This window comes from Anguilla rostrata, chromosome 10, assembly GCF_018555375.3.
Source record: "Anguilla rostrata isolate EN2019 chromosome 10, ASM1855537v3, whole genome shotgun sequence".
Lineage (NCBI taxonomy): Eukaryota > Metazoa > Chordata > Actinopteri > Anguilliformes > Anguillidae > Anguilla > Anguilla rostrata.
This window is the reverse complement of record NC_057942.1, coordinates 44600967-44613590: the sequence shown is the minus strand read 5'-3', so window position 1 is coordinate 44613590 and position 12624 is coordinate 44600967. Positions and strand designations below refer to the sequence as shown.

The 12624-nt window shown below is 44.4% G+C and overlaps 1 protein-coding gene across 2 annotated transcripts; it reads left to right on the top strand.

The window, feature by feature from the left end:
- The first annotated feature begins 68 nt into the window (after positions 1 to 68).
- Positions 69 to 12094, top strand: LOC135233651 (cilia- and flagella-associated protein 57-like). Of its 2 annotated transcripts, XM_064297430.1 has the most exons (24): positions 69 to 1114; positions 1624 to 1797; positions 2081 to 2391; positions 2709 to 2959; positions 3248 to 3395; positions 3702 to 3839; positions 3928 to 4070; positions 4422 to 4587; positions 4747 to 4860; positions 5034 to 5246; positions 5587 to 5763; positions 5928 to 6086; positions 6220 to 6375; positions 6461 to 6554; positions 6812 to 7002; positions 7449 to 7622; positions 7786 to 7944; positions 8743 to 8886; positions 9192 to 9308; positions 9724 to 9858; positions 10139 to 10198; positions 10518 to 10613; positions 10849 to 10969; positions 11146 to 12092. In XM_064297430.1, the coding sequence occupies exons 2-24, from the start codon at positions 1638 to 1640 to the stop codon at positions 11343 to 11345; spliced, it is 3627 nt and encodes a 1208-aa protein (XP_064153500.1). In that variant the 5' UTR covers positions 69 to 1114; positions 1624 to 1637; the 3' UTR covers positions 11346 to 12092. The 2 variants fall into 2 exon arrangements, with proteins under 2 accessions (XP_064153500.1, XP_064153501.1); XM_064297431.1 differs by lacking the exon at positions 10139 to 10198 and having other exon boundaries at positions 11146 to 12094.
- The last annotated feature ends 530 nt before the right edge of the window (positions 12095 to 12624 follow it).

The window sequence follows — 12624 nt, the reverse complement described above, 5'->3', positions numbered from 1 at the left end:
ATTGCTACACAGGATTGAAATTTCCAGAAAGTTAGTTGATCAAATATTATAGAACTTATTTTTCAACCCTTGAAAAATAAACCCTTTGGTGTAGAAGGTATTTCACTCTACAGATAAAAGATTCAATGGATTCAAAATGCAAGTCATGTATGTGTTCACTAGGGAGATAACATCCACATCATTTAAAAATAGCACAGACCAACATCCCCCTGTACATTTCCTCTGACATTAACTAAATCACACAAAAGTAGACAAAGTTGAATCAGAGTACCAGTGTGAATATAAGGGTACTGTAGAGCCAAACACTGCAAATAATGCCCCAGTGAAGCTTGACAGTTGGCCATTTGTGCGAATACAGTCTACAAACCATTGGTCTGCCAAAGTAAGAACACAAGTTTACAACTAGGCTAGATATATGCTGACATACAAACATTAAATATTAATATGAAAAGAATGGAGTGTTTCTCTGAATGAATATTAATCTGTTACAGTCCCAGGGCACAAGACAGTGCAGAAGTATATATTATGTAGTAAATATCTTTGCCTATAAATCACTCCATTATTCATGCAAGTTATGTTGTATGTAAATATATTTTTAATGGCAATACGTCATCACCATGGTTTTAACTCTGGACTGCTGCGTCTTACCATGGTTTCTAGCAGCAGCGATGCAGTAAATGTGAGACGAAATTCTTTTTAAAAATAAGGAGTAGTTCACTTAAAAATGATAGCTGACTTAATGATAAGGTTGCTGTGCATTTGTAACAAAGCGATTCGCTGATTGGCGGCTTGTGCACGCAATATGCTTGGCGGCTTACTCCATCACATTAATGTAAACCGTGCTATCTTTACGTCTGGTAACCTCTACCCCGGCGCAGTTCAGATCTTGCTTTTACAAGAAGAAAGCAATAATAACTCTACTTTAATGTGAAAATTCCATATAAATCACACAGAACCTATGTGTGAAAGCTTAACCATTTAAGAGCAGTGGGATTCTTTTTGACTTCTTTTGCTCTTGATAGCTCCTTGTTTTGTCACAGTAGCTTTGGAATGCCATTAAAAGCTAAATATTCTGTGTGCTAGAAAAGGAGTCCAGTGTAAAGAGTGGATTAAGGTAGGTGAGGTTAGCTGTGTAATGATGCTTTTGTTGAAATGAGGGCCTTAAAGGAGAAAGTCAAAATTAAATATCTGTGCTTGTGATTGAACCGTGATTTTGAGTTACAGTTTTTTCACACGACGTTAAATATTGCTCACTAATTAGTGGCTACTTGTCCCATAGGCTGACTCACTTGTAAGGCAACTTGTTATTTCGTTTCATTTGAATATGTTCATGGTACGGATGCATGTGTTATGTGTAGAGTAGCCACTTGTAACCTAACCGGCTGTCAGATACAGACTTTCTTTAGCTGGACAGACCTATGTAAATAGGCTACTGACTTAACGGGAAACGTTGAAAGGAGAAAATCGTAAATAACGTTTTTTGAATGCAAAAAAAGTGTTCAAAATACAGTTGGAAGCATTCAGTCGATATCGCAAGCATTCCTGATATTTTCATACATCCCTCTCCTGACGTCTACAAGTACACCACAGTCAAACAGGCTACAATGTTCGCTCTTCCTCTAGGCTACAGCTGGATCATGTCGGCGGTGGCTAGCGCTCAGCCACACTTTGTCTTTGGAACGCAGGCCAGGGTGCCAAACAGCCTTGCCTATTTTGATGAACAGACCATAATTTTCCCGTCTGGAAACAACTGTGTTTTCTATGACACTCACCGGAAATGTCAGCGCTTCGTTACAGGTATATATGTTCTAGCTAGTAAACAACTGTTGAGTTTTAGTGGATAAACGACTGGTTAGATGCTAAGAATGGACACTTAACTTCCAAATGTGGTAGACAGTCCGTTTTAAAATTTCAAAGCACTGGGAGGTCGCTTAGTTAGCAGGTGTCCAGGCTCACATCACATCACGGAGGATCGGCATGCTTGTCCATATGTTGTCTTTAAAAATGTGTTTGAAACAAAAAGATGAAACCTTGCCCGCGTGGAGGATGAGCAGTTAACACATGATGCGTTTTAACGCAGCTACTGAGAAAAGCCAAGGATTGCAGGCCTTGGCCATCAGCCCGGACCGTCTCTACCTGGCTGTGTCAGAACGCGGTGAGAAGAGCACCGTCACAGTGTATGAACTTCAGCAAGATTACATGAGGAAGAGGAAGGTGCTGAGTGGAGAAGGCCTTTTGCAGGTGTTTGTCTGTATGGCCTTCTCCCATGACTCTCAATACCTGATTGGGCAGTCAGGAGAACCAGACTGGACCCTCTTCTTGTGGATCTGGCAGAAGAATAAGCTCATTCCCACCATAAAGACTGGTGGGCCCACCTCTCCCATCTGTAAGGTATGTAGACAGCAATGACTATGACAACATTAACACAGTTATTCCCCCTAATGATAAGTTTTGTTGTGTGAGCTAAGGAGGCGTGAGTTAAGTACCTCACTCAGGGGTAGAACAGCAGCCTCCCAGCGTTCAGCTGAACCCACAGCCTTTGAGTCACAAGCCCAGCTCCCAGCCCATTGTGCTACATCACCACCCACAAAACATTGGCCCGGAGCGTTTTACACAAGTTACGGTTTACTGCCTGCAGCACTGAATACGGGTGAAGTGTGAATATTTTACGCACACCCTTTATTAATTTAATTCTTTATTTTATACAGGTGAGCTTCAATCCTCAGGACAATACTCAGGTCTTTGTGTGTGGACATGGCGTGTTCAAGTTCTTCAGTTATGTGGAGGGGACCCTGAAACAGACCAACAGCAAGAGGCAGGAGCCCCACCACTACCTGTCCTATGACTGGGTGTCTGAGAGCGAGGTGCTGATGGGCACTGACAGGGGCCAACTGCTCCTCTTCAGGTACCAAGACCTGCTGTGGAGGACAGACCTGAGAACCATACAGGACCCTGAACGGTACGTAGGAGAGTGTGATTACATTACATTGCTTTTTATTTGCCAGATGCTTGGCAGAGGATATAAACATATTTTATGTTTAAAGCCTGACAAATGAAATGTCATTGAGCATTTCCATTAAAAACAGTTAATCATTGATTTAAGGCTGGGGGAATTGAGACTGGAAATTGACATTAGCGTTTTCCATGGTCAGAATTCCCGCACTAGTGGAGATACAGTGACACACAGTGGCTTTTGCTCGAATTGCAGGCATTACTCCCAGACTAGTGATCTATTTCTGTCCTTTAGGTTAGAGGAGCAGAAGCAGGAAGACATCCATGTCACAGCCATCGCTGCCTACTCCAAGGGCTTTGCCTGCTCCGCTGGACCAGGGTTGGTTTATCTGTTCCAGAAGACGAAGGATACGGACATCTACAGGATATCCAGAGAGATCCGGGTGCCTGGGTCTTCTCTTTGTGAAAACATTATTCTGATTTCAGTAATACTAAGCCTATTTCAAACTAATATCAGGCCCTGTTTACACTTCTGTGTTTGCACAAGTCTGTCCCATTTGTCCCCTGATTTTGGTCTAAATAGAAGGTTTAAATTGATTGGATTTGTCTAAATCTTATTTTAAAACTGCCAGTGGTCTGGATAGGACTTCCCTGTATGTGTTCTACATATATCTCTTAGTAATTATGTCACTAGGAAACCAGTAGATTTGAGTGTTTTTATGTGTATGATTTATGTGTATGTTTTCCAGATCCCGTTTGATATCTATAGCAACGATCCCATCCTAGCTGTGCAGCAGGAGATTGCCTCCATGTGTGTTAGTCCACTGAAGAAGAGCCTGACAGTCGGCACTGACCTTGGGCAGCTCTACACCGTGGACTTGACCTCGGTAACGCTCCGATGAGCATGCTCAGTTCATACGGTGCTGACGTCCCCTCGGTCAGCGAATGAAGGCTAATCTGGCTCTTATTTTTTAGGAGAAGGACCAACCCCAGTTTCAGTTCCTGTCCCACTCCTTCCACTGTGGTGCCGTTACCGGTCTGTCCATCTGCATTCAGAAACCGCTCCTGGCCACCTGCTCCAAGGACCGCACGGTCCGCATCTGGAACTTCGAGACCAGGTATGGTCAACATGCAGTGTCACTGCATACCTCTTCACTGGATCTTAACCAAACCATAACTTCAAAACTACGACAGATTTTTAACAGAAAAGTGCAGAAGTGCTCTCTTATTTCCAGCGTAGGCACTGTCATTTGCACCTTCTATCACAGAACTTCTGAATTAATGTACATGAAGACGTGACATATTCCAGTGTCTGTTTAAGGCCGAAATGAAATTAATAAAATATGAATGATCAGTGTTTTGTTTAAGAGATGTCCGCTACTTTACAGAAGTTGAGCATTGAAGATTTTATAGCCATATATAAATAATTGAACATGGATCTTCTCTCTTGATTGCGTGTGTTCTCCCAGGACGCTGGAGCTCTGCAAGGTGTTCTGTGAGGTTCCGCTCAGCATAGCACTCCACCCCACCGGTCTCTCCATCCTGGTCGTCTTCCTAAAAAAGCTGCTTTTGCTGAACTTGCTTATCGATGACGTCAGAACCTTCAAGGAGTTCCCTCTGGCAGGGTGTAGAGAGGTGTGCCCTGGGGGAGGACAAACTCTCCACACATTCTGCTGTGTACTGACCAAATTGGCTCTTGCTGCCTAATGCCTGTTCACATTTATATTAAAGGGTGAGTGTGTCCTTTAATGACTTGCTGTTGTGTGATTCCTCCCCCCCCTCACGCCCCCCCAGTGTGGGTTCAGCCATGGGGGGCACGTGTTTGCAGTCGCCTGTGGAACCGACATTCACTTTTTCTCCACTACAACACTGGAAAAAGTCCTGAAACTTACGGGTCACAAGAAAAAGGTGAGAGTAGAGTTACTACGATATATAAAAGTGTGCAGACTCAACTAAAATTGTGTCACTGTCTAAACTTCTGGACTCCACTGTACATGCAAAGTAGCACTTTAATGGTTTTGGACAGACAAAATGGTGAAATGGGTGCAGTTTTTACCAAGATGATTGATATGCTGTCTCAGGTTCAGTCCATCGATTGGAGTGAAGATGACAGAAAGCTGGTGTCGCTTGATGTGGATGGTGCTGTTTATGAGTGGAACGTCATCACCGGCGAGCTGCAGTTAGAGATCGTCCACACGTCTTACATGTACACTAGTGTTGCCATTTCCCCCGACAGCAAGATCGTCTTTGTTGTGGGAACAGACTTTACCCTGAGAGAGATTCATGATGCCAAGGTATATGAAAATGATCTCAAGTTTCTTCATGGACGTGTGTTGATTGTGAAACAGCAATCTCAATGAAGCATGTTTCCCATATAATGTTAATGTTGAAATTAAAATGAAACAATCATATATGTCATAAAATTCACATGACGCTATCATTACTTTTGTTGAAATGGTTGGAAGTAGACTTTCACAGCTTATGAACACATGAGCAAACCGTAAGGCAGGGGTTTTTGAATGAGTGAGACTGTTTCTTCCTGCAAGTAGGCAGATATCTATGTTTCCATTTCAACTGTTTTACTTTGGGTATAGATCTCAGATGTCCTCCGTGCTTTTGTTCTCTGTTTCGTAGATCCTGGCTGAAGTGCCAACCGGTGACGTCACCTACACAACGATGGCCCTGTCCCGGTCCGGCAGGGTGCTGTTCTGTGGCACCACTACTGGAGCCGTGATGGCCATATCCTGTCCCCTGTTTGAACCGAAGAACTTCCTGTACCAGGGCCAGGGCCACACTGCTCCTATTACCAAGGTGCCTGTCCATTTCATGACCGAACACAGAAAAGCAAGACCTTCTGGATTCATTTTTATACTGGAGAAAAAAAATGTCTTTTATAGGAAAACACATTTTCATTACATATCAGTTTTATTCTGTCCTTAAAGATTCTCACAACACTGAATTTTCGATGTCCCCAGATGATCGTCACATTTGATGACCACTTCCTGCTGACTGTATCAGAGGACGGCTGCCTGTTCATCTGGAAGATTGTCTGGGAGAGGTATGGTCTGAAGAAGGACATGGAGTTGTGCTACTTGGAGGAGATCTTCATCACCAAGTCTGACCTAGAGGAAAAGGTACACACGCCCATTGACTGCCAGAACACAACAGGTTGCACATTTGGTAATATATGTGTAATCATAGTGTATATTTCTGAAATAATATTTATGAAATAATCACCTTCTCATCTTCTATTTACAAACTCTCCAGAACCGGCTCATGCAGGAGCTCAGGACTCAAGTGAAGGAACTGAAAATAGACAACAGATTTCAGCTTTGCTTCAAGGACATGGACCACGAGCGGGAAGTGCGGAAGATGACGGAGAAGTACACCGAGGAGATTGAGAACCTGAAAACCAACAACGAGGTGGGCTGAGAACGTCACGTAAGACTCTGTGAGACCCGAGTTTAATAACATGGCACAACCTGATGATCTGTGAAATGTTTTGTAGGTTCTTACAACTGAGAATGAGAGGCTGGAGCTGTTCCACGAGGAGACAATGGAAGCAGTGGTGGAGAAGAACACCAGAGAGCTTCGAATTTTAAGTAAGCCCATGCTACAAGTTAATATATGCAAAGAAACCACTCATAAAATCATGAAGATTGCTTGTGTCCCTACATGAAACATTTTACTGTGGTCTAATCTTCAGTCAAACCAGCATTGGTATATTCAGCTAATTTGCTAAATAGGCCAGGGCGATTGCTGGCAACAAATGGCTGCATACAAGAATTGCCAATCCCTGAATGGAGGGCAGTATGGAGTGCTGTCATTCTCTTGTGTTCCTCCGTGTGGCGCTCTCCAGAGGCGGATACGTACCGGAAGCTGACTCACGAGTACGAGGTCTCCCACGCCATGCAGCTCAACTCCCAGAAGAAGCTGGAGGAGTATGAGTCCAAACTCCACAAGATTGAGGACAGCCACAGACGGGTGCTCCAGGACCTAACTGGACGTTACGAGTCCAGGCTGCAGGAGAACATTGTTAGGCTAACAGCAGTGAGCATTGAGGAGCATGGGGTTGGGGGAGAACATCGCTAAGCTAACAGCAGTGAGCATTGAGGAGCATGGGGTTGGCGAGAACATCGCTAAGCTAACAGCAGTGAGCATTGAGGAGCATGGGGTTGGGGGAGAACATCGCTAAGCTAACAGCAGTGAGCATTGAGGAGCATGGGGTTGGGGGAGAACATCGCTAAGCTAACAGCAGTGAGCATTGAGGAGCATGGGGTTGGGGGAGAACATCGCTAAGCTAACAGCAGTGACCACTCAGGAATATGGCTGATAAATAGGAAAGTAGGCTCATTGTGATAGCACCTTTCTGTGTACAAGGAATGTAGGATCAAGAACAAACGCTTTTAGGGCAGAGGACAGTGTCCACATGGTCAGTCTTACCTGTCGTTCCTCTTTGTCCTTCCTCTGTCCTTCCTCTTCACGCTGTGCCCCAGAGCGAAAGCGTGTCCCATCAGCAGCAGCAGGAGTATGAGGTGATGAAGAAGATGATGGAGGAAGACGCGGACCGAGAGATCCTGGACATCCGCTGCAGATATGAGCACGAGCTACAGAAAGAGAAGGCCATCGCCACCGAGTACCGGGACGAGACCGGCATCATGAGGAAAAAGGTCTCTGGTGTCGCTCAGCCTGTTTCTGTAATGTATCTGTGTCTGTGTCATGTGTGTCTTTGTTTAAGTTTCACAGTGAGGGACAGCCTGTACTATTCAGGGCCATTTATGTGTGGGGGGAAAGTCATTCTCCATGTTTCTGTTTCACGTTTTGTCCTTATAGGCCAGTCATGTGCAGAAGGAGATGAGCAACAAGAACACGGAGATCGAGAAACTGAAACTGGAACTTCAGAAGCGTCAGAATGTCATCGATGCCTTAAAGAAGGACATTGTGGGCTTTAAGAATGAGATCAAACTGAGGAACAGCAATATTGAGGAGAAGGTATGCTGAATACATGGTAGATTCTGTGAGAAAAATATCAGCCACACCCTTCTTCTTAGTCCCTTTTTATATTTTCTGTTTAATTACTTCAGTGTAGCAGTGCTCTGAAATCACGAGGCTCTATAAATGTATTTGCTGAGGCTAAATCAATAGCTTACTTAGTGTTTAGAAGTTGCCAGTGAAAGGATTAGACCCTGTAAGTGCATCAGTGCAATTTCAAAGAACTACGCTAAGAAAACTTAAGACAAGACACTGTATGGAATACATTTAAATTTCTGCTCTTAATCAGTGTTGGAGCCCCACAAGCCTGAATTAACTGTGAGATGTTTGTGTCTTTTGCCAAGCTTGCTGTGCACTGATGTAGCAAATGGAGGGGAAAGCACTAGCATACTGTGTGTCCCTGCAGCAGAAGTGCGTATGGTGGTGAAGCACTAGCATACAGTGTGTCTCTGCAGGAGAAGTGCGTATGGTGCTGAAGCACTAGCATACAGTGTGTCTCTACAGCAGAAGTGCGTGTGGTGGTGAAGCACTAGCATACAGTGTGTCCCTGCAGCAGAAGTGTGTATGGTGCTGAAGTACTAGCATACAGTGTGTCCCTGCAGCAGAAGTGCGTATGGTGGTGAAGCACTAGCATACAGTGTGTCCCTGCAGCAGAAGTGCGTATGGTGGTGAAGCACTAGCATACAGTGTGTCCCTGCAGCAGAAGTGCGTATGGTGGTGAAGCACTAGCATACAGTGTGTCCCTGCAGCAGAAGTGTGTATGGTGGTGAAGCACTAGCATACAGTGTGTCTCTACAGGAGAAGTGTATCAGTGAACTGAGGAACATGATCACAGACCTCGATAAGTCCAAATTTCTCATGGACTACAAAATCAAAGAGCTGCTGAATAAAGTCGAGCCCAATGAGAAGATCATCGAAGAGATGAAGGAGCAGATCCAGGAGGTAAAGACACCAAGAACTATCTGAACTTATACTGAGTACATTTGCATATACAAATACCTCATTTTGTTTTTGCTGTTTATGGAATGAAGGATTATTGAATACATGTTGGAGCTCTGAAGATTTTTCAAATGTCAATGATTGTACCTTGTTATATGGGTGGGTGGGTGGAGATGGGTGGAGATGGGTGGGTGGGTGCACTCCCTACAGTAAAGGGGATTCACATAAAGAGCCAAGGGACTGATTGGTAATGACCGTTGCTAGCGGGAAAAATTAATTTAGACCTGTTTCTTTTTGTTTTCACATAGATGGAGGGTGAACTGGAGATGTTCAAAACGGAGAACACCAAGATGAAGCTGATAATATCAGAACTCAAAGTGAAACTGAAGGTCTCAGATACAGATAAGCGTAGAGAAATGCAAAAGGTATGTGTGTGACCAGAGTACCACTGTAGACAAGGACACTTACTGTACACACTGATAAGAGGGCCCTTACGCATGAAAATAACGCTGTACTGTCTGACACATTAAACAGGGCGTATGCCACATTACTGCCACATTACTGCCACGTTGGTGGTGACACAGTAATGCCACATTATGTTATTTACTCCCTGCTTTGCTCCCAAAAGCCCAACACTCACATTCAAAAGCTCTTCTAATAACCCTGAGGATTCCGCCTCATGCAGGCAAAATTTCAACAAGAATTAGGACACTTTCAGTGAACTCACGAGGACCATTAGAAGAGCCATATTGTGGCTAACATTGTTTCCTGTGACCTTGCCATACTGTGACTGGGGTTGTGTTAAAGAGAAGGTCTGTGCCCCACCCCTCCTCCTTTCAGCTGAGCAACATGGAGTCTCGGATGTGGAGCTTCAAGTCGGACCTTCACCACTGTGTGGAGTTCATCCAGGACCCCCGGAGACTGAAGGAAGGGATATGGAAGCTCCACAGCACCTACCTGGAGCCGTCCGATGTGGTGAGACACCTGTGCGCTCTGCCAGCCTGAAGCAGCATCCAGAGACCTTTTCCCTAGCAACAGCGTTTTATTGTGGCCAGCCCGAAAAGATTTTCGAGGGGGTGAAGGGTGTTTAAAATTCATTACCAAGGAAGTGAATGAATTCCTGCACTTCCACTCATTCTTTCTAATTGATATTTTAAATTTAGCTGTAGTTGATATGAATGTTTCTCAGAAGTATAGCAATGTGCAGGGTGTGAGTTTGCGTTGCCATGTGAGGCTGATTGTGTTTCTGATGCAGGAGTTCATCCAGCGGCTGGACTCCGACTCTCAGGAGAGCATTCGTCAGGTTTTATGTGAGGTGTGTTAGTAAAGTTGGTTGGTTAGTTTGGCTTGAGGGTTTCAGAGAAAATTTAAATTCATTAGTCAGATTTCAGAGTCTGTTTAAATTCAAATTCATATGCAGGAATTTTTGCAACAGCATTAAAACATTGGCTAAAGAAGTAACAGACTGAAAGTTTCATGTAGCAAAAAAGTTTTTTTTTTTTCAAAATAGTTTAAAGTTTCAAAGTTAGTGACATGTAAGCTCTGATGAGATACTGAGAGGGAATGTTCAGTCAGTGCAGCGCGGCTGTAAGAGGTGAGCCTCGCTGATCATGCCCTTGTCTCGCCCCCATCAGCGGGAGGAAATGGCGAGGAACGCGATTCATGCACTCAAGAGCATGCTGGCCAGGGAGACGGAAACGCGCCAGGCTTCCACTATGAAGACCATGAAGGTCAGTGTGACCCTGTTACTGGCTAATGCCTCAGTACTTTACTGCTGAAATGTGACATTATGCTTCTCAGATCTTAGAAATGCTAATTAGTACCCTTCTGAACTGTTCTGAATAAAGAGTCAGAATCCTATGTAAGGATGTCATTGGTAATTTCCCATCTTGAGTTTTATTTCATAGAAATTTGCAGAATAGATGAACACTTCATAATGTTTTTCTTTCTAATAATGCCATGTAGGAAAATGCAACACTGATCACTGAGATAAACAATTTACGCTGCAATCTGATAATCCTGGAAGATCAGCTCCGCAAGAACCAGTCTGAGTTGAACAGAAAGCGGAACTTTTTAGAAGACGAAGGTACTTCCTCTCATTTTACCATAAACTCCTTTGCTTTGAGGATTCCTGTCCCTGCATTCTCCTGAAAGTCTTGTTTCTGAGCCCTGGGTCTCCTGTCTGAGTGATGTAGCTGCGCAGGTGTGCGCAGGTGTGTGTCACGGACGTGGTTATCGTGGCTGCTTCCTGTGCTCTCTCAGGCCCCACGTCCCTGTTCCCCCTCACGGCATTGGCTGAGGTGCAGAAGGAGCAAGAGCGGACCGCCCAGCTGCGGGTCGAGCCACTGAAGAGGCCTTCCCAGGGGGCCGAGGGGCAAGCCAAGCCTGGCCAGCCCCCCCACGGAGGCAAAGAGCCCCAGAGCATGCCTGAGACAGGGGCCCTCCCCAGCCCCCCGTCGTAGAGCCATAATGGTTGTGAATATCATTAACATCTGCATTCTGAATGGGTGGGACTTTGTATATAAGATGCTGGAATTTCATACATGGTGAAACCAAAATGTCAAATTGGTTCAGTGTCAAATTTATTTAAAAAATTAAATTAAATTAAAAAAAAAAAATTCCTATGGACCTAATCTCTGATCTGTGCCCAATAACACCATTACATGGGACCGCTTCAGACCCAGGAGGTTATTGTTCTGGTTTTTACTGGGGTTGGCCACCAGATGTCAGTGTAAGACAATTTGAAATTATTCTCGTAAAATGGCGCAATGAAACGGCTCCTAAAGACACCCTTCACTTTTTGTCTTTTAGTTTTAAGCCGTAAGAAAAAGGTGTGTTTTAACTTTCTCCAAATTCATGAACAGGAGAAAAACAATTCCTGATGTAAAGTTGTAAATGCAGGGTTCATACTTCCATCTCCTGGAGGTGATATTAGAATACTTACAGGAATTGAAAACGCATTTACTGTTCTCTCTGGTCTCATGGTTTAATTTAAATCACCGGATAAAATATCAGAATATTGTCTGTTCATGACTGAATTCACTCCCAGTCCCAAAGTGTGACCTCACCTCCACTGGTAGCTTAAGCAGCTAAAACACGCTGCAGAGAAATTAAGCTTTTAAAATGTGCCTGAATATGTTGCCTGTTTTTGCATGACTCATAATAAAGACGCCTTCAACCTAATTTTAAGAAGAAGGGCAGAAAAAATATGTTGTTTTTAATCTTACCGCAATTTGATAAAAACCTTTAGCCATTTCCAGGAAATTGTAATTAATTGCAAGCATTTCAGCATTTAATACCAGAGCTTATGCATGTTATTTTCAGTTTCGCTACATACGGGTACATTTCATACCATATTCCTGAAAAACCTTCCCAGATAGTAGCTCAGTGATGGCCCAATGTTTTCTTCTGTGGTTATCAGTGTGCACAGGGCTCCTCTCTGATGGGTGATGTGTGTGTGTGTGGGGGGGGGGGGGGGCGGTCGCTGGTTTGGAGGAACAGGTGCAACGGGCCTTGGTTCACACCTCAGAGCCTCAGAGCCGATACGTGACTAACCCCGTACTTCCCTCCGTCCCCGGCTGAGTCATCACGGACAGAGGCCAGCGCTGCCAGAAGAGGAGCATCTCACCTGAGAACCCAACAGGTTAGCGCTAGGGTTAGCGAGCGCTACAGCTCCCTCTCACCATTCACACACGGGTTAGCGAACACTCCCTCTCACCATTCACACACGGGTTAGCGAGC